General features: G+C 36.9%; 1 protein-coding gene across 2 annotated transcripts in view; it reads right to left on the reverse strand.

Annotated features, from left to right (window-relative positions):
* Positions 1-23,443, reverse strand: part of siz (Brefeldin-resistant Arf-GEF family protein schizo) — a 316,897-nt gene that overhangs the window by 203,124 nt on the left and 90,330 nt on the right. The window contains exon 1 of one of the 2 annotated variants that reach the window (XM_090176251.1): positions 13,019-13,065. The exons of the other annotated variant lie outside the window; for it this stretch is intronic. Within the exon in view, the coding sequence (XP_090032377.1) occupies positions 13,019-13,050 (32 nt within the window). The 5' untranslated portion in view covers positions 13,051-13,065. Of the gene's footprint in view, positions 1-13,018; positions 13,066-23,443 lie in introns of those variants that run through there. 2 annotated transcript variants of the gene reach the window in all.

The following is a 23,443-nucleotide window of genomic DNA, read 5'->3' on the forward strand; positions in this document are numbered from 1 at the left end:
ATACCAGGTATAAAAAATATTTGTTTTACCTCAAGTGATGGCGCCACTGTTTGAAAACCAAGGGGGGAGGTATTCTAGTGGAACGAAGCCATAACGGGGCCATTTTTCTTATTTCTATTTTCAGGGTTGCGTAATGGCCAACTGGGAGCGCGCTATATCATGGCCAAGGCTTAGCGTCTATGGTAGGAAAGTACTATACTAAGCCTTAGTAGACGCTCTTAACTTTTGTTTATGGCGATGTTCTTCTAAAAGAAATTGTTTATTTTAAGGGTACCTTCGCGGGCTCTTTGACGGCTAAACTGCCAGATAGTAACGGCTACCTAGGCGAGGTGCGCGTGCACCCGCAGTTTCTTTATTACCTGTTGTAAATTATGGGTAACGCCTACACATTTATGGTCTCGAGATGGAGCCCCATTCAAGCATTGCCACACACCCTCGCTACGATTAAGTAGCAGACATATTAGTCCAATATTTACCCAATTCTTACGATTATCTAGTAGAAATATTAGTACAATATTCGCCCAATTCTTACCATTACCTAGTAGAAATATTAATCCAATGTTCACCCAATTCTTTAGATTATCCAGTAGAAATATTAGTCCACTATTAACTTAATTCTTACGATTATCTAGTAGAAATATTAATCCAATGTTCACCCAATTCTTACGATTATCTAGTAGAAATATTAGTCCACTATTAACTCAATTCTTATGATTATCTAGTAGAAATATTAATCCAATATTCAACATTTTCTTATGATTATCTAGTAGAAATATTAATCCAATATTCAACATTTTCTTATGATTATATAGAAGAATTATTAGTCCAATATACGCCCAATTCTTATGATTATCTAGTAGAAATATTAGTCCACTATTAACTCAATTCCTATGATTATCTAGTAGGAATATTAATCAAATGTCCACCCAATTCCTATGATTATCTAGTAGAAATTTTAGTCCACTATTAACTCAAATCTTATGATTATCTAGTAGAAATATTAGTCCACTATTAACTCAATTCTTATGATTATCTAGTAGAAATGTTAGTCCACTATTAACTCAATTCTTATGATTATCTAGTAGAAATATTAGTCCACTATTAACTCAATTCTTATGATTATCTAATAGAAATATTAATCCAATGTTAACCCAATTCTTATGATTATCTAGAAGAAAAATTAATCCAATGTTCACCCAATTCTTATGATTATCTAGAAGAAACATTATTACAATGTTCACCCAATTCTTATGATTATCTAGAAGAAAAATTAATCCAATGTTCACCCAATTCTTATGATTATCTAGAAGAAACATTAATCCAATGTTCACTCAATTCTCGAGATGGAGCCCCATTCAAGCATTGCCACACACCCTCGCTACGATTAAGTAGCAGACATATTAGTCCAATATTTACCCAATTCTTACGATTATCTAGTAGAAATATTAGTACAATATTCGCCCAATTCTTACCATTACCTAGTAGAAATATTAATCCAATGTTCACCCAATTCTTTAGATTATCTAGTAGAAATATTAGTCCACTATTAACTCAATTCTTATGATTATCTAATAGAAATATAAATCCAATGATCACCCAATTCTGATGATTATCTAGAAGAAACATTAATACCATCTTTATACAATTCTTACGATTGCTATTAGTAATATTAATCCAATATATACCCAAATCTTAAAATTAATTAATATAAATATTAACCTAGTTAACTATTATCACGAAAAATAACGTAAAAATAAACCAAGAAGATATTAAACAAATAAGCCCACAGAACCCCAAACAGAGCTACCGAACCCATATAAAAAGTACTAACTAGAAATAACCAGATATAAATATAGCCACGTTAGAAAATTCGACATATCAGCAGAATCAAATTCCAAAATCAATAGCCACAGCGTCCCAACAGTACTATTAAAGGCATCTAGACGACCATATTCCGCTCGACACGGGACTAATACCCGCCTAATACAAACCGTACCCCGTATGCCGGGCTTCTACGCCAGAGACAAGTTAATCCGAACGTTTCTCTGGCTAATAGATAATCCCTTTACGTAACATTTACCCCGGCGTCCGGTACAGGCGCAGTTTGGCCCGCGTCCAGAGATCTGCCAACAAAAGACACACGGAGAAACGCATCTATTTTCAAAACCTCGATTCATCTTTTTCTTCGCCTCGAGGCTAAGTGACCCTCTGCACTTTATTTCAACCGGAAAATAAGAATCAATAAAAAAGCTAGCAAATGCTTAAACGTGTGTTTCGTTATTTCAACCGAATAAATTGACAAGGATGCGTTCGTGTTAACGGAGAATTTGCAGCCTTTGTTTTCATGATGCCCGGGAGATATTCCCCACCTACCACGCTTATCGCCAGAAAAGGTGGGCAAATATTAAGCTAGGAATGGCGGAGGTGCGTGGCAGAAAATGGGGAATATTAAGCTAGGAATGGCGGAGGGGCGTGGCAGAAAAAGGTGAATATTAAGCTAGGAATGGCGGAGGGGCGTGGCAGAAAAAGGTGAATATTAAGCTAGGAATGGCGGAGGGGCGTGGCAGAAAAAGGTGAATATTAAGCTAGGAATGGCGGAGGGGCGTGGCAGAAAAAGGTGAATATTAAGCTAGGAATGGCGGAGGGGCGTGGCAGAAAAAGCGGGTGGGGGAGGAACGGGATAGGCGCGGGTGAACGGCGGGAGCCAAGCTCTTTGTGTCTATCCGGTGATTGAGATGTTTTACGCAATCATGTAATTAAAAGTAAAATAAAATTGGAAATTAATTAAATTGAAAATAACTTGTTATTATTACCTAGAGATTAGAAATTAAGGAGGTCTGAAGCGATAAGCAAACGGGGTAAAAATCTAATCTCCAGATATCTGCGCGAGGAAAACAAATTCTGGAGAATGGGGATGGGGGAAAGCAACTGGTGATTAGAAGGGGTGAAAGCAATGGGGGAAAGGAGCTGGTGAACGAGAGATAAAGTATCCAGTGAATGGGGGTTGGGGGGAAAGCAACCCGTGAACGGGAGAATCTGGTGAATAGAAATTCTGGTGATTAGAAATTCTGGTGATTGGAAATTCTGGTGATCAAGGGAGGAGAGGCGCGGGTGGGGGAGGAACGGGATAGGCGCGGGTGAACGGCGGGAGCCAAGCTCTTTGTGTCCTTCCGGTGATTGAGAATGAAATTCTCATTCACCAGAAGGACATCCCTTTTCTCTACCAAACGTCTACGGGTTCTACAGATGATTTTAAGACGAAAATGTTCTATGGCATTTTTCCGATTTAGGCCACCATTTCGAAGTTACGAAACGATTGATGTAATTTTTCGTTACCATGGCAATTATTTATTTCTATTAGGAAATAAGTTTAAATAAACTTTACTTAACTTATAATAAAAACAAATCAGTTAATCGCCATGGTAACGAAAAAATAGCGCGTTCGCGTCCCAACAAAATTATTTTGTAGTGAGCGCGTAAATATTTTATTCATTCTTTAAAAGTTGCCTTCGCCGATAAATATTTTTTATTTCGGCCGCGTGCCGATGTTTAGAATGAAACCGCTAATTTACGTTAAGGTATTAAAATGCAAAGTTTAATTCGGGGGTTGTCCATACATCAATCGTCTCGTAACTTCGAAATGGTGGCCTAAATCGGAAAAATGCCATAGAACATTTTCGTCTTAAAATCATCTGTAGAACCCGTAGACGCTCGGTCCTACCACCATTTAGAGCATTTTTTATTTATAGTTTTAACCGGTTTAAACCACCTGTTACAACCGAACTTACCATACTGGATTTTTAAATAAAAAAAAACCGGTTTTTTGCCAACCCTGATAGATTGAGGAAAAAATACCAGGTATAAAAAATATTTGTTTTACCTCAAGTGATGGCGCCACTGTTTGAAAACCAAGGGGGGAGGTATTCTAGTGGAACGAAGCCATAACGGGGCCATTTTTCTTATTTCTATTTTCAGGGTTGCGTAATGGCCAACTGGGAGCGCGCTATATCATGGCCAAGGCTTAGCGTCTATGGTAGGAAAGTACTATACTAAGCCTTAGTAGACGCTCTTAACTTTTGTTTATGGCGATGTTCTTCTAAAAGAAATTGTTTATTTTAAGGGTACCTTCGCGGGCTCTTTGACGGCTAAACTGCCAGATAGTAACGGCTACCTAGGCGAGGTGCGCGTGCACCCGCAGTTTCTTTATTACCTGTTGTAAATTATGGGTAACGCCTACACATTTATGGTCTCGAGATGGAGCCCCATTCAAGCATTGCCACACACCCTCGCTACGATTAAGTAGCAGACATATTAGTCCAATATTTACCCAATTCTTACGATTATCTAGTAGAAATATTAGTACAATATTCGCCCAATTCTTACCATTACCTAGTAGAAATATTAATCCAATGTTCACCCAATTCTTTAGATTATCCAGTAGAAATATTAGTCCACTATTAACTTAATTCTTACGATTATCTAGTAGAAATATTAATCCAATGTTCACCCAATTCTTACGATTATCTAGTAGAAATATTAGTCCACTATTAACTCAATTCTTATGATTATCTAGTAGAAATATTAATCCAATATTCAACATTTTCTTATGATTATCTAGTAGAAATATTAATCCAATATTCAACATTTTCTTATGATTATATAGAAGAATTATTAGTCCAATATACGCCCAATTCTTATGATTATCTAGTAGAAATATTAGTCCACTATTAACTCAATTCCTATGATTATCTAGTAGGAATATTAATCAAATGTCCACCCAATTCCTATGATTATCTAGTAGAAATTTTAGTCCACTATTAACTCAAATCTTATGATTATCTAGTAGAAATATTAGTCCACTATTAACTCAATTCTTATGATTATCTAGTAGAAATGTTAGTCCACTATTAACTCAATTCTTATGATTATCTAGTAGAAATATTAGTCCACTATTAACTCAATTCTTATGATTATCTAATAGAAATATTAATCCAATGTTAACCCAATTCTTATGATTATCTAGAAGAAAAATTAATCCAATGTTCACCCAATTCTTATGATTATCTAGAAGAAACATTATTACAATGTTCACCCAATTCTTATGATTATCTAGAAGAAAAATTAATCCAATGTTCACCCAATTCTTATGATTATCTAGAAGAAACATTAATCCAATGTTCACTCAATTCTCGAGATGGAGCCCCATTCAAGCATTGCCACACACCCTCGCTACGATTAAGTAGCAGACATATTAGTCCAATATTTACCCAATTCTTACGATTATCTAGTAGAAATATTAGTACAATATTCGCCCAATTCTTACCATTACCTAGTAGAAATATTAATCCAATGTTCACCCAATTCTTTAGATTATCTAGTAGAAATATTAGTCCACTATTAACTCAATTCTTATGATTATCTAATAGAAATATAAATCCAATGATCACCCAATTCTGATGATTATCTAGAAGAAACATTAATACCATCTTTATACAATTCTTACGATTGCTATTAGTAATATTAATCCAATATATACCCAAATCTTAAAATTAATTAATATAAATATTAACCTAGTTAACTATTATCACGAAAAATAACGTAAAAATAAACCAAGAAGATATTAAACAAATAAGCCCACAGAACCCCAAACAGAGCTACCGAACCCATATAAAAAGTACTAACTAGAAATAACCAGATATAAATATAGCCACGTTAGAAAATTCGACATATCAGCAGAATCAAATTCCAAAATCAATAGCCACAGCGTCCCAACAGTACTATTAAAGGCATCTAGACGACCATATTCCGCTCGACACGGGACTAATACCCGCCTAATACAAACCGTACCCCGTATGCCGGGCTTCTACGCCAGAGACAAGTTAATCCGAACGTTTCTCTGGCTAATAGATAATCCCTTTACGTAACATTTACCCCGGCGTCCGGTACAGGCGCAGTTTGGCCCGCGTCCAGAGATCTGCCAACAAAAGACACACGGAGAAACGCATCTATTTTCAAAACCTCGATTCATCTTTTTCTTCGCCTCGAGGCTAAGTGACCCTCTGCACTTTATTTCAACCGGAAAATAAGAATCAATAAAAAAGCTAGCAAATGCTTAAACGTGTGTTTCGTTATTTCAACCGAATAAATTGACAAGGATGCGTTCGTGTTAACGGAGAATTTGCAGCCTTTGTTTTCATGATGCCCGGGAGATATTCCCCACCTACCACGCTTATCGCCAGAAAAGGTGGGCAAATATTAAGCTAGGAATGGCGGAGGTGCGTGGCAGAAAATGGGGAATATTAAGCTAGGAATGGCGGAGGGGCGTGGCAGAAAAAGGTGAATATTAAGCTAGGAATGGCGGAGGGGCGTGGCAGAAAAAGGTGAATATTAAGCTAGGAATGGCGGAGGGGCGTGGCAGAAAAAGGTGAATATTAAGCTAGGAATGGCGGAGGGGCGTGGCAGAAAAAGGTGAATATTAAGCTAGGAATGGCGGAGGGGCGTGGCAGAAAAAGGGGAATTTTAAGCTAGGAATGGTGGAGGGGCGTGGCAGAAAAGGGGGTAGACACTGTGAGGAAAGAACGAGGAGTGTGATAAAAGGGGGAAATAAATCGCGAGAATGCGGAGGGGGCGTGGCAAAAAAAGAGAAGGATTAGGAAAGGAAAGAAGGGGGCGTGGTTTTTATCCCGGGTATCACGAGGCTGCCCACATATTCTCCGTTCAGCTGAATACCTTCTTGAAATCGGCGATAGAGGTGGATATAGACTGAAGGTAATCCCCGGCTGGAATTTGATTTCGGTTTAAGGGGACATGTAATTTCGAGCAATTTATAAAGCAGTTTAATCGAAGTCCTGTTAAACTAGCGTAGGTGTAAGGTGCCTTGGCAAATGTCTTCGTGGCACCGGATATAAAGGGTGACAAAGACTTGAGTAGAAAATTGTCTCTTATTCAATTAAATCCGTTCAATGGAGCGCGGAGTATTCAAAGTGAGAGCTTTAAATGGTGCGTTAATATCTTATAAATTATTTATGTATCTCTCCACTGAGGAATTCCACGAAAACTTAGGGAAATCCGAAGCTACGCTTCGTCAGAAATACATACTATATGTCTACGATTAAGTAAATGTTCAGGGTTTTGTCTATACAGTGTTGTCATTGTTTTCTCAGATTCAAATTCCCTGACTTTTCCAGGTTTTCCATAGTCATTTAAAGGGATTTCAAACTATTAAAATTCCCCGAATTTTCCCTGGATTTTTTTTAAATACAAATTCCCCGACTCTTCACAGGATTGCTTGTTATTAAAATTCCCCGACTCTGCCCTGGATCGTTTGTTCAGGATTGCCACAATTTTTTCACAATCAAATTCCCTGACTTTTCCAGGTTTTTCGTGACCATCTCCGGAGATTTTCCCCGACTTATTTTGTGACAAGGTTTTGTATTTTGTAACCTATATTTTAGTAAAAGTTTTCTATTTGCAACCGAAATTAAATTCCCTGACATTTCCCTGACTTTTAGACTAATTTGTAAAATTCCCTGACTTTTCCCTGATTTTTATACCCATATTCAAATTCCCTGACTTTTCCAGGAATTCCAGGTTTTCCAGGTACCGTGGCAACCCTGTTTGTTATTAAAATTCCCCAACTCTTCCCTGGATCGTTTGTTATTAAAATCCCCCTACTCTTCCCTGGATAGTTTGTTATTAAAATTCCCCGACTCTTCCCTGGATAGTTTGTTATTAAAATCCCCCTACTCTTCCCTGGATAGTTTGTTATTAAAATCCCCCTACTCTTCCCTGGATAGTTTGTTATTAAAATCCCCCTACTCTTCCCTGGATAGTTTGTTATTAAAATCCCCCTACTCTTCCCTGGATAGTTTGTTATTAAAATCCCCCTACTCTTCCCTGGATAGTTTGTTATTAAAATCCCCCTACTCTTCCCTGGATAGTTTGTTATTAAAATCCCCCTACTCTTCCCTGGATAGTTTGTTATTAAAATCCCCCTACTCTTCCCTGGATAGTTTGTTATTAAAATCCCCCTACTCTTCCCTGGATAGTTTGTTATTAAAATCCCCCTACTCTTCCCTGGATAGTTTGTTATTAAAATCCCCCTACTCTTCCCTGGATAGTTTGTTATTAAAATTCCCCGACTCTTCCCTGGATCGTTTGTTATTAAAATTCCCCAACTCTTCCCTGTTATTTTATTTAGTAATATGTCGTGACTCTTAAACCCACTTTGAAATTTCCCGGTTTACCAGGTACTGTAAGAGCCCTGTCATAATGCTGTCACCAAATTTACAAATAAAATTATTTTCGCTAGTTTCGTCCACGCAAACTATACCAACCATTTGGTCAATTAAAATAAATTTTATCGCGTCAGTAATGGATTTCCATTTAAATTAATTGAGCTATTGTTCAACACTCCGTCAGAATAGATTTTAATTCTTGGGCGTTTCCGTCAACGACGGATATCCGATAAAGATAACTCCCCCAAATCGCGTTAAAATCGATGGATAATCAATACAAACAATTTCGGCAACCCTTTAAAATCGTCTCTATCGTATAGCGTAATTCCCCCAACTCATTACCAGCATTACGAGATGATATTTTACACCAATCATAAACGGAACGTTATTCCCCGATGACCACCAAACGCGTAGCTCCCCCTGGCGTTAAATAATTCGCCAACTGCGCTCGTAAATTAGCTAGGGGGGATAGGCGGCTCTTTTCATTAGAGTTTCGCGTGTCCCGCTGTACGCGTGTTGGCTGGCGTGTATGACAAGCTAGCGTGACTGCGAAGCCGCTCTTTAAGGGGCACCCTCTTTTCAGCCGCGATCAACTAACTGTTCGTTACGAAAAGCGCAACGGGGAAGACTTCCAGCGGGGGACGAGGAATGCGGGGAAGCTCCCCCTCTTCAGTTTGTTTGAACTTACGAAAGTTCGCGATATAGTGGTGGCTACTGACACTAGGTGGCGTTTGTTTACATCGGGCGGGGTTTATAGTAAGCCTGTTGTGTCTTGGCAAATCTGCGAACAGGATTCAAATCTAACTGGAAACCCACTTACGAGAGCTGCATTTGTTACGTTTCATCCACTTCAAAATTCCGAATGAAAACTCTTTTGTTTTACGATTTTAATTGAGAAATTAAGTTTGATAACGATTACAGGGCTTCCACTCGAATCTTTAAAAAATTTATGGGAAAAACAGGTGTACATTTCTAAAAATATAGGACTTTATAGGTGTACATTTCTAAAAATATAAGACTTTATAGGTGTACATTTCAAAAAATATACGACTTTATAGGTGTACATTTCAAAAAATATACGACTTTATAGGTGTACATTTCTAAAAATATACGACTTTATAGGTGTACATTTCTAAAAATATAGGACTTTATAGGTGTACATTTCTAAAAATATACGACTTTATAGGTGTACATTTCTAAAAATATACGACTTTATAGGTGTACATTTCTAAAAATATACGACTTTATAGGTGTACATTTCTAAAAATATACGACTTTATAGGTGTACATTTCTAAAAATAAACGACTTTATAGGTGTACATTTCTAAAAATATACGACTTTATAGGTGTACATTTCTAAAAATATACGACTTTATAGGTGTACATTTCTAAAAATATACGACTTTATAGGTGTACATTTCTAAAAATATACGACTTTATAGGTGTACATTTCTAAAAATATACGACTTTATAGGTGTACATTTCTAAAAATATACGACTTTATAGGTGTACATTTCTAAAAATATACGACTTTATAGGTGTACATTTCTAAAAATATACGACTTTATAGGTGTACATTTCAAAAAATATACGACTTTATAGGTGTACATTTCAAAAAATATACGACTTTATAGGTGTACATTTCTAAAAATATACGACTTTATAGTATTGTATTTTAAAAATTATAGGATTTTATAGGACTATATATGCAATTTCATTTACTAACTCTGTGTTTAAAAACAAAATCTATATTTAGTGAAATAAATCTATGATTTTCACTTGAAAAACGAAAACTATTTAACCATTTTATCAGAAATATATACTAGTAGCTAGTGGACAAAATATCAAAAATATAGGATTTTATAGGACTTTTTGGGGATTTTGCTAAAAATATAGGATTTTATATAACCTCTGGGAGCCGGCCCTAAATGGGTCAGAGTGTGCAATAACTGGTGGCTTTACCGGGTCGTCGGGGTCCGGCTCTTGTAACCCAATAGGGCGGTGGCAAACTGGGAGCTGTTAGCTTCGATCAAATGGTCCTATCTCTCCCTCCGACTTGTTTGGGCTGGATACTGAGCTTCGGCTCAGGCTAACGGAGAGTGTCCGTGTAAACTGGCCACCTCGGGGGATTGGGTAGCCTGCCGTGGGGCGGCGGGCCTCCGTATGAGGGCACGGCGGTCCTGTTTCCCGGCCTTTTGGAGTCACACCGGGATCTCCGGTGCCAGCTGTGCCGGGTTACTTGGGCTGCTGTGTGCTCGTCGTTCTCCTTTAGGAGCTCTTTCCAAAGGGTATGACTCTTTACCTCCGTAGGTAGGGTGTCGGCTGGAGTTGCTACAGCATCCACTCTTAATCCCACTGCTGTGTGCGAAGTGGGGATTGGTCCACCCGTTGCTGCACCTTCTGCTGGGTTGAGTGGCTCGCGTCAAAGGTGCGCCCATCAGTAGTAGGGTTCTGCTACCCATGCTGGATTTGTCACCTGTCCGGGCTGTGGGACGCTGGCGTAGGGCACTATGATGATAGACCTCCGGTGGTATGGTCTCTGTTACTAGGTACAACGGGATATAAATTCGCTTTAGTACCATTCGACCGAAGGCGGTTTTTATGTGTCCCATTCGACCGAACGCTTTTATGTGTCCCATTCGACCGAACGCTGCTATATAAATTGGCTTTTGGAATGAGCATGAATTATATTTTTATCTTCACCTAGTCAAGAAAAGTAACTGAACCAAAACTGAAATAGTAAACTTAACCAACTCTAACCTAACCAAAACATGGATCTTCGATAGTACATACCTTATAAATAAAATACCAAATCACCCCGCCAGTAGGGCTACATTTTAAAATTCTTTCGGTCGAATGGGAATAAACGATAAATTCTGACTCACTTGACCTCTGGGGCCCTGCGATTCTTATTTTCAATTTTAAAGCGAAAATTTAAAAAAAAATAATTTTACGTTACTATGCACCGTAAGTATATGATAATAAGTATGTCATTATGGAAAATATTTGAAGAATTATTAGCGTGACGTCATCAGTTAGAGTAAATCGATCTAAAGACGCGAGAGCGAATGGACGCGATACGATGACGAAGCCGGGGCACCCAGCGATTTTTTGTTTACATTAGAGGAACTTAACACAGAATATATAAGGATTTATAGGTAAAATTCTTGAAAAAATAGGATTATATACGAACATCTTCCCCATAAAAACGTTTATAACAAAAGTCAAATACTCTAACACTAATTTTTTTCTAATCCCATTTAACATTGCTTCAATACTTACTTAAAAAGTAAATAGGAAACAATTTTAGTGTTTTGTGTTTTTTGAAAAATAAGATTCCATAATGCTGAGTGTTAAGTTGTGAGTAAATATTTTGCGGTTGATAAATATGAAATGAAACAATATTTCAGTCCGCTGCTATTATATTTACGATAGTTGTCTAAACTCAAGGTGCTCAAATTCAAATAAGAGTGCTGTCAAAGAAATTTAGGATTTCACTATAAAAAATGCGATAAAATAAGAATCAGATTAAATCTTACCAAAATGTTTGACAATTTTATTAATTATTTATTTTTAATTATTTTTCAGTTTGTTTTTTACGCTCATGAACAAAAGTATAAAAGTATTTTGAGCCGATGTTTTTCCCGGATTTCAAGAAAATAGGGTACTTTATCTACCATCAAATCGAGATTTGTTCCCTAAATGACCTGGTAGAAAAATCGGGACTTCCAGTTCCGCTAGGGGCATGGAAGGGCCCCACTCAAATCTACAATTTTTTTATAGGCAAAATAGGATTATATTTCTAAAAATATAGGACTTTAAAGGACTATTTTTACAAAATTATAGGATTTAATAGGACTAAATATGCTATTTAATTTACTAACTTTATGCATTTAAAAACAAAATCTATATTTAGAGAAATAAACCTTTGATTTTCACTTAAAAAAGATAAACTATTTAACCATTTTATCACAAAAATATACTAGTAGCTAACCATGTTAACAATAACACAAGTATAGACTAGAATGACTTGGTATAGGAATTTGTCCTATCGCTAAATCTAGCAATTTCACTGAGTGGCGGGATTTGAAATGGGTAAAATATCCAAATTATAGGATTTTATAGGACTTGATGGCAATTTTGCTAAAAATATAGGATGTTATAGGACATTTTTTTAACATATAGGATTTTATAGGAATTATAAGACCCCTGGGGGCCCTGGCATGGTGAAAACTTGGTAGAAAGTATACGATACTAACGCAAATAAAACTTAATATCTACAGTGGTAACGTCAAAGTGCGGGCTAGGTATTATGTCCCTAAATCCCAACAAAAAGTCCAATTTTTGTTTTAATTTACTAAAACGGTATAGGGTTAACTTTAAAATTCCTTAAAAGTCAATTGAACTTTAATACAAGCATTGAAATTTAAAATTAAAACTGAATCACATTAGAAAATGAGCTCAATAACGTTTCAAAGAAGTTTAAAAAACTACTTTCCTGGCTTTAGAAAATCAAAAAAAGCCGAGCGAAAAAAAGGCACCAAAAACGTTTCAAAAGGGCCCCAAAAATAAACTTACGGGGCCCACTTGGCCAAAAAGTGCTGAATCTCTCTCTCAGCTTCCGTACCATCCCTAAAATCCATCGACATAAAAACCAACAGCCAAAAAAATCCCCACAACAAAACTAAGCCTCTCCAAAACGAAATAAATGTTTCAAACCCATAAACCAAGGCAAAGTAAAACCAAAAGAACGACTAGTATCCGGGTCAAAAGAGCCTTACCTATCACCGTTAACCCCGTTGTTCATCTCCATCGCCGTCTTGGTCAGGTAAAACCAAATGATGAAAGTTGGTCGCGAATCCGACTTCAAACGCGAAATCAGAACCAAACAACTAACTCACGCACTCTTACGACAAGAAAACAAAATACGACCTTGGCTCCACCTAGTTCCCCAACTAGGAAGCTTTTTATTTCACCCCGACAAAAAAAAGGAAAATCTGGGTTTCGAGTTCCTCGCGTCTCGCGCCAAGACGAACGCGCTAAAAGAAACCAAGAACAGTTTCTGGCGAAATCTAGACCCTGGAAAACGGTACCTATCAGACCGTCTGACAGCTAAGTTGTGAGGCCCGCGTGGAGCTGCTATCCCCCCCTACTCCGAGTCGCCCCCCCCCCCCGTCACGGCGGGAGAGAAACGCTCCCAACGCCACCTATATATCGCCCCAAACGGTCGATATCGGGGTGTCCCTATCCCCCGTTTTTATGACACCCCCGCTCTGTCCCTGAGCCTAAAATGACAATACGGGGGGCCCGGGGTTCTCACCTATTGAGGGGGAAACGCGCGATTTTTGCGTCCGCCAAGGCTTCGTCGCTAGGCCTTAGCGCGCTATTTTTCTAGACTATTATTGGCAGATGCACAATACTATAGACGAGGCGAGTTCTAACTCGGGATTCTTAATAATAGCTAACCTCTGGGTCTCTCGACTTCGGGTTTTGTAAATACTCTCTGATACTGGTCGCGCAAGCAGTTGGCACCGTCAACATTCCGGGAGCAGTTCTTTCTGTTAATTTTCTATATAGGTTGTTACAAATGTCACGTAATTACTCATAAGTATGACATTAACGTATTTTAATTTTCGAAATAAACGTATTATCTTCAACAGGGTTCGTACAAAATTTCCGGAACTAAATTCCCTGGCATTTCCATTTTTTCCCTGACAAAATTTCCCAATTTTCCCTGACCATTTTTGTAGAATAAACGAGAGTTCAAATCTTGAAAAATCTTGATTATTTATTTTTAATACATTTAAAAAAATTATTTTCCTGATATTTTTGGGGTCATTTTAAAATTCAATTCCTTTTTGGACCATTTCCAAATTCCCTGACTATTCCACGGCCATTTGGAAACATTTCCAAATTCCCTGACTTTTCCAGGTCGTGTACGAACCCTGTTTAATGAAACTTTGTTTACGAGATATGACGTACATTAAGTCACTTCCCACTTGTCATCAACTTTAAAGATGGGATACGGAAGTTAGAAAAGAATTAAAATCCGAGCGTTTTTCTGATTTTGAAAATCTTTATTTTAAGCTCGTGAATTTGTTGCTATAATAGCTTAAAATATTTTAATATCTTGAAAACAGTTTTGTTAAATCAATTGATCAGTTGAGGTTAACGGTAATAGTTAGTGCAGGGAGCTGTTGGCTCGCGTGGAATGAAGGGCTTGCCACCACCCTCCAACGCGTTGTAAACTGGCAAACTGAATTAAAGGCATTAAGAGTCGCTCGATGACTTGGGCCTAAGGTGGTGCCAAGGGTATTAGCCTAGCTGATTAGTATTCTTTGATTTAAATGATTGTTTTCAAAAAATCATTTATTTATGAATAATGTACATTAGTAGGTTCTCTAGTAATGTATATTAAGAAAAATCTAAAATAAAATTTAGATTTCAATTAGTAATTAAATTGATTAATTAATGTTTAGTTTAAATTACCGATTCGCTAAAATTATTAACCGATTTGTTCAGAAAAGTGACATAAAACGTTAATAATCAAACAAGATAAAATATATTTCAATTTAAGAAACATACCACCAAATAATATATATAATATAATAGTAATAAATAATAGTATTTAATAGAATATATTAAAATCCAAATTGAATCCAAATAAAACAAATTTAAAACAAATCAATTTTTTCGATTTAAAATCCAATATAATCAACTTCACTGTTTGTCATTAGCCAGTAGAATATCCTTACAAAAAACTTTCACTTGATTGAAAAATATTTAAATTGCATCAAAGAAAATACACTGTAGCTTGCAGGAGGCGTAGAAACTATCTCGACGTTCGAAAGCAACTGATTTTGCAAGACGTACTTCCGCATAAGGGTCGCTTAGTTCCCAACATTACCGGAAGTAGCCCAAAAATACCAACGGATGAAATTTCTATTCCTCTATCTAGTTTCTTTGATCGTATACATGTGACGATATGGGTTAAAAATCACGTTCGTCGAGTTTTCCATTTGTTCGTGCTAAAGGTTACAGATAGATGTCTCCAAAATACCACGGTTAGAATGATATTTTAGACCGGGCAATTCACACTGGCTTAGGTAAGGTTTGGTTAACATTGCATTATTGCGAGCATTGTTGTTTAAGAGTTGAAAATGCGGTTCGGGAATATAGCTTTTAAGTCATAAGTTTGGGTGAGTTCCGAATACCATCGAACCCAAGTTCAAAATACCATCGACCCCAAGTTCTAAATACCATCGAACCCAAGTTCTAAATACCATCGAATCCAAGTTCAAAATACCATCGAATCCAAGTTCAAAATACCATCGAATCCAAGTTCAAAATACCATCGAATCCAAGTTCAAAATACCATCGAATCCAAGTTCAAAATACCATCGAATCCAAGTTCAAAATACCATCGAATCCAAGTTCAAAATACCATCGAATCCAAGTTCAAAATACCATCGAATCCAAGTTCAAAATACCATCGAATCCAAGTTCAAAATACCATCGAATCCAAGTTCAAAATACCATCGAATCCAATTTCAAAATACCATCGAACCCAAGTTCAAAATACCATCGAACCCAAGTTCAAAATACCATCGAATCCAAGTTCAAAATACCATCGAACCCAAGTTCAAAATACCATCGAATCCAAGTTCAAAATACCATCGAACCCAAGTTCAAAATACCATCGAACCCAAGTTCAAAATACCATCGAACCCAAGTTCAAAATACCATCGAACCCAAGTTCAAAATACCATCGAACCCAAGTTCAAAATACCAAACCCAAGTTCAAAATTGTCAAGATTGATGTTTAAAGCTACGCAAACCATTTTTTAAAATTGTCAAGATTGCTATTGTTAAAAGCATTTGGAATTAGGCGATGTTTCCGATCCTTTTCCCGAATTTAATAAGCAAATATACATTAAGATAATTAGTTTAAATAATTCAGACTAGGATTATGTTTCGAGAACACAACAAACTCCCGATGGAATATTCCCCCTTTTAAAATCGGTAGCAACGGATCACATTAGCTTCATTTTAAGCCGTACCTAATTTCCAATCTTCGTGGCATTTCGAGCAACTCGACAAAAGTTATTCAAAGCTACAAAGTCTTAAAAGCATCTTCCGCGCGTTTTAAGAATACAACAAAATATTACACTTGGAATGCAATCTTCCCAGCAACGTCGCGGAGCTAAAATTGAAGTGATATCAAATATTTAAATTCAAAATACAATTCCTCCAATTTAGCGGTTAAATAAGAAAAAAATTAAGAAAAAAAAAACACAAACTATAGAAACTTGGAGCACGTTCGTATGGACCTGTAAACAATTGTCGAAAGGCCAAATATAGTATGGCGCTTAAGTCGCCATCTGCATTCGGGAAATTAATATTTGGCGAGATAAACATAGTAATATTTCAATATACAATGTAATTGAATTTAATTCTTCATTTAATATCAGTTTAGTTATAAAATTACGCTTTAAATTTAACCGTGAGTGTTTCATAATACTAGAACAGACACTGATGAATTCATCTATATACTCTCCCTTTATATCCTGCTCAGTAATAATATTTTAATATTTAACTCAATATGAAATTAATCACCAGCTGAATATTATTAACATAGTCCTCAGTTCAATATAAATTTAATACTTAATTTATTATTAAATTTAATTCTAAAATAAAGCTTTGAAGTTTAACCTCCAGCCTTACTAGATGTGCAGCGATGAAGCCCTCTATACCCAGGGAGCCAATTTGCAGATACCTTAAAGGGAATATAACCTGCAAAGCCATCTTTATGGAAGACCCCTTCAATATTTCAAATTTCCCTGCACAGTGGCGCCAAACATTTCTAATGCCAAAGGCAAGAGCGGCCAATGCTGCAAGCGTTGGTGTTCCACACCAAATACCTGAGGTTATATTCCCTTTAATATAAAGCAAGTGTCGGCTGTACGTGTATTAACTCTTTTTTTCAATAGATGTCGCTAGCGTCGAAATCCAGAAGGCGGTACTTATAGGTACCCCTCACGTTGATTGGATCGTTTGTAAATTGGTCAATAACATAAATTACAGCAATAATAAACAATATATTATATATGTGATATATAATTTAGGTTAAAGTCCACTAAATAGAGTATAAGTTGTCTAACTAAAATACTCTACAATGGCTCTCTGACGACTTTATAATTTGACTATTTTTAATTTTGCCATTAATAGATGGCACCACGCTCTCCAGTAAAGTCACTTATTCCCCTCTAATAACAGGGACCTTTTCATAATACAGGTGGCAATGATGGAGCCGAGTTAGCCGACACTTGCTTTAAGATCACTCTAACCTTGGCAGCTAGGAGCAACAAACACAGAACCCCCACACAAGGAGAACGCAACCCGTCAAATGTCGTGCATTTTCTTGTGTACATTTTCCATTGGCTAGACGCTTTAGCGGCTGCGGCCGTCGGAAGGGGAAAATTAGTAAATTGTCTTACCCCTTTCCGTAAAACCTGCAGCGTAAAGGCTCGTCCAATGAAATTTGTTCACAACACTGCGTTAGCGTGTTTAAAGGCTAGTGGTATCAACCAAAATAATAAATTTTACGAAAATTAAAATTTCTCCCTTTGTCAGAGCACGGCCAACTTTGATCACGCGCTGTTCGCGCTACTACGGCCAACACATTCGTCGAAATTCCGCGAGCAAGGATTTTCCCCCTATAAACTGTACTATAATGTGTAGGAGTTCAGCGCCACGCTCGGTGGTCAGAGTATAATTCTGGCGCCATCGATGAAGCGCCCGACCTTAAAAAAAGGGACAAGGGCCAAGACAGGAGAAGATAAGTAAGAAAAAAAGGCTAAAAGTCAATCAGGGTTTCCCATTATAGTTCGTTAGGCGAACCTTAGGCGCTGGTTTTGTATTGGAGGGGCCAGGGAGCCTAGGGTCCTTCTCCTTCCCTTGATTAGATCTCGGCCTCTTACGGGCCCTAATACGAACTGGGACTACCAAAATTGGCCCCGGACGGACTGAGTAGCCTCTACGCTCGACGCGAGGAAATGGCGCTAGTGTCGCGACGTGGCGCTGACAATTGGGCTTGTCTAACGGTATTTTTGAACGCTATTTTTAAACCTTTATTTTGGCGGAATTTTTATCGGCGGTTTTTTTGAAAAAGCTTAAGCAAAGTTCGTTAAGATATTTTAACTTTAATCGAGTTAATTTTGATTAACAGACACAAATTAAAAACTTTGTAAGTCCTACGAAACGTAACTAAAATAGGGAAACAAAAAATAATTAGTGAAATAAAATAAAGGATAAAAATAAGTGAAATATTTATTTTTTTCAGAACCACAGTGTAGTGACCAAAGCAAAAACTCCCTTAGAGCGAAGGGCAGGTAACTTCCTTGATTAACGACGCACCCCTCAAAAGATTAAATCCGATTTAATCGTGATTAAATTGATTAAATTCAATTTAATCAAGATTAAGTTGATTAAATCACGTTTAATCATGATTAGAATGTTTAAATCTGATTTAATCATGATTAAATGATTAAATCTGATTTAATCATGATTAAATGATTAAATCTGATTTAATCATGATTAAATGATTAAATCTGATTACATCTGTTTAAAATGATTAAATCCTGATTAAAAAAATTAAATCGTGATTAGTATGATTAAATCGTACTTTAGTTTTGATTTTAATGATAAATTCTCTATTCGACCGATTATATTGATTAAATCGTGATTAAAATGATTAAATATAATTAAAAAGATTAGATCATGATTAGAATGATTAAATATCGTTTAAATGATTAAATCCTGATTAAAAATATTAGATCATGATTAGAATGATTAAATCTAATTAAAAAGATTAGATCATGATTAGAATGATTAAATATCGTTTAAATGATTAAATCCTGATTAAAAATATTAGATCATGATTAGAATGATTAAATCTCGTTTAAATCGTGATTAGATTTTTTAATCGTGATTAGATTTTTTAATCTTGATTAGATTTTTTAATCTTGATTACCCTGATTTAATCATTTTACTATGATTAAGACGCACCCAAAATGGAAGTGACCCGCCCCTCGCCTTAGAGTCTGTTATGCATACTATTTGTGTGGTCGTTGCCTACGTTATTATAAAGGCCCGTGCAAGCCTCCTAACGGCACGGCCAAATGGTTTTACTCCTAATTCACGAGAGGTGGCTCTCTAAACCATCCTTTTTCTTAAAATTACGATAATTAAATTTCTTAAAAAAAGATTTTAAATAAAATAGTAAGTTACATTCCAAATTCGTTATAATGCAACCGTTTGCATCGCCATTTTTGTTGTTGATCTTGATTTTTGAAAACTTGCCGTTGCCTAGGCAACGGTGTTAAGATACGAGAGAACCAGAAAATTCCAGAACAAGATTGAAGAATTTATAGTGCACGGGCCTTATATAATAACGTAGGCAACGGTGAAGTAGACGAAAAACCAGGCTCGTTCGGTTCAACTCAATTCATTTTGAATCTAAAACCTTGAAACTAAGTTCTCAGCGAACTCTATCGCCAAATCTACAAACTAGCCGCTGTCAATCCAACTGTTTCACTGGAAAACCAACAACGCCTAAGCAGAGATGGGAACTTTTCGTTCACTCACGGTCTAAGAACATAATCTGCTCACAAAAGATCCTAAAACTCTAGAAAAATAAATTTCTCATAGAAAATTAAAATTTCGCATAGAAACTATGCACTAGAATATATTTGAATGAACGCCTCTAGATAAGATATTTAACGACTATTTTCTCCGATATTATTTCACCACATGATATTTAAGTCTAGATCTATCTAAGAATAATTTCCAGAATATTTAAATTTAGTGAGGCTAATATGAAAAGAACATCCCGATAAATTACTACTGTGAATTATTTTTAGTGAATTTGTTCACGCCGTGAACATTTCAAATGGTATCAGAGTAAAACAAGTTGGCAAGCCAAAATATACCTCTCCTCGGTAGAATTGTCCCTAGTGGTATTAATTTCTCGTGATAACCCTTAAAGATATATCTCCGCAATTTAGAGTTATTTGTTAAAAATATTAACCCATTTCTATCCCGCCCGGTATAAAATTTTAATTATAATTAAAATAATTGAGACGAAACGACCAATTTTAATTTATTCAGAATATCATAAGTTAAGTAGTTACAACAGTACGTTAGACGTACTATAACAATGCACAATTGAATTAAACCCTTTTACAGAACAAGTTTATCAGTTAAATATAATACGACGCAAATTTTAATGAAATAAATATCTACAGAGGCTTTTTGGAATTACTCGCTTACGAAATACTTGCCGCATCTTTAACGCTCATTTTATTTCAACACTCGCCCTTGATGAAGATACCGTAGATATCTGGTAGTGGACAACTCGTTCACTTCCTGTTGACGTTGTGACGCATACCACATGAAAAAGACCAATGCCGTCCAATTTCCAATATCATATAATGACTCGCACACCCAAGAAATCGTAGATATCCAAATATCCACACCAAATGTATTTACAAGAAGCAAAAACCTTACCATCAACAAAGCACAGAGAGCCACTTGACTAACCGCCAGCTTTTAAAGCAGTTAACGTTAAATTATCTCCTTTGAATTAACAGAACTATATATAGGTCGTTAAGAAAGTGGACTACCCACAGGGTCTACCCTTTAACCCTCTAATCTCGGCTGACTGCGCTAAAACAAGATTTAACCTTTAAAAAATACCAGATTAGGCCTTCATAAATTCATTAATAAAAAAAGACTTTATTACCTATTATGCTTACGATGCCTGTCTTAATTTCAGTGAATCTAAGCAGCTATCGGTGGTTCTGTGGTAGAGCGCTCGACTGCCAAGCCGAATGGTCTGGGTTCGAAACCTGGGTGGCGCATTTGTTTTTAATCAATAGAGAAACGCTAAATTAGAATTTCTTCGATGCAATAATTTCAATTTCAATTCTATTTCAATTAAACCAAAATTTCGTACTCTATTAAATACGCTTCCGATAAAGCTGAAGGTCTAATTTTCAATAAGGCGTAACAAGTGTCGGTGGTTCTGTGGTAGAACGTCCGCCTGTCAATCAGGAGGTCTCGGGTTCAAATCCCGCCCGATGCGATCGCAAATTGATACTAAGACGAATACCGTGTACAACTGGTGGAAACCCTGCCATTGAACGTTGAGAGGTAGCATTACACTCAGCACTCGGTCCGTCCCAAAGTCATTAAGAAGAAGTTGGAGAGAAAACGCCCATATAAACACAACAGACTCAACATGCACATCCATCAGAACACAAACACAACAAATTCAACACTCACAACCTACGCATAAACATTACAAAAACGTAATACACCAAACCGTCACGACGGTGAGCGAAAAAACACCATCCAAACCAAACCGCAAATGCATCCGTTAACGCTCACCGTCGCACGGTGGTTTTGCCAACCCTTTGAGAAACTGCGTACGCAGTGATTACACTTTGCACCGAAAATGCGAACGCGTTCGCAGTCCTGACAGACAGACACACCCACAGACCCACCCACAGACCCACCCACAGACCCACAGACAGACACGGTCGTTGTATAACCCCTCCTAGGGGACTTTGTCCCCTCGGAGAGGTAAAAATACCGTTGTTATTTCTCAAACAAGTACTTTCTGCGCAGATAAAATGGGCTGATGATATATATACATGAATTTTTAAGATTAATATTTTTTAAAGACAAATATCGGTAATACTTTTATTGAATTAGAAAAAACGTAATGCGCTAGATAGTCATGGGGACTATGAAAAAATATTCTCAGCACTTTATTTATTATCATCTGAGGATTGTTTTTTCGGTCTTAAAAAAAAGCTTAACGTTAAACGTACGAACTGATAAATAGCGGCTAGATCCGAGAAGCTCGCGTCAGTTTTTCATGAACGATGGGAGATTCCGGTTCAAGAACAGAGCCGGTAGGCGACATTTCACAACTACAACAACCCAGGGAAAGTGACCAATTAATAAAATGCCAGTCTTTCACTGCAAAGTTTAATTCGGGGTGTTTCGGAAAGTATAATTTGAATAGCTATTACGAATACGCTGGATCAGTCCCTATTGCTGGTACTAATGTCCCGGGTCCCAACAAAGTATTGAAGTGCACGATTTGCAATGAACAAAAAAGAGGAGATGGACCAGCAAACTTTGAACGGCACTTACAGGTAGGTTGACTTTTTCCGTAAAGATTATTATTCAGTCACGCTCGACAAAAATGATGCGGAATCGTCAACGAATTACGTTCAATTGCTATTGAAGACCGAGTATCCGCTGCTCATATATTGTCTAGCGTATCGGTATTATCGTACTAAGTATTATATAGCGTTTCAAAAAACTTTCTTTGAAATTGTATAGAAAAAGCACAAAGATGTTTCTCTAGAAGCGCATAGCCACAATCTGGAAAAGAGCTATCGTTTCCTCAAATCGTACGATTTATCCCCCAAAAAGGGGGAAAATACTTCAATTACATCTACTCAGCAATTATGCTTTAAACAGTGTATGGTGGATTTAGTGGCTGTTGACTGCCTTCCACTCAGATTCGTGGAAGGAAAGGCTTTCAGAGCTTTTATAAGCATGTTCCTGCCACATATTCACATTCAGAGCCGTCGAACAATTACGAGAGATTTGAAATCTTTTGTTTCCCAAGACATCACACAAAAACTAAAGATTGCGCTGCGTGGTGTTTCGTATCTTCACCTGACTCTAGACCTTTGGAGTTCGAGATCGAGAGAAGCGGTGCTAGGTGTCAAAGGCCAGTACATAAACGAGATATTCCAGCTTGAACATCGCACCCTGGCTTTTACCCAATTCAACGCGTCTCATACTGGAGAAAACATACTGTCTAAGCTTGAAGAAATTCTTGAAAATCTAGGTGTCTCACCAACACAGGTATTTGTAATTTTTTTCAAATAGAGAAGACAACCCCTTTTAGTATTTCCGTTGCCCGCCAAAGGTTTAAATATTTAACGCTTCTACCTACTCGATAATTTCTTAGGTTGTAGGGGTTCTTTGACAAAGCGCATCTTTATTTAAAGAGTGGCACTGGGGTAAAATATCTTCAATAAATTCTGGTAGATTTTCCCATTTTCGTATCTCGTGATATATGAATCTCACCGAATTAATACTTGATATAGATTGTCACAGTG

The sequence above is a fragment of the Leiobunum rupestre genome, chromosome 1, assembly GCF_980474605.1.
Source record: "Leiobunum rupestre chromosome 1, qqLeiRupe1.1.hap1, whole genome shotgun sequence".
Taxonomy (NCBI): Eukaryota; Metazoa; Arthropoda; class Arachnida; order Opiliones; family Sclerosomatidae; genus Leiobunum; species Leiobunum rupestre.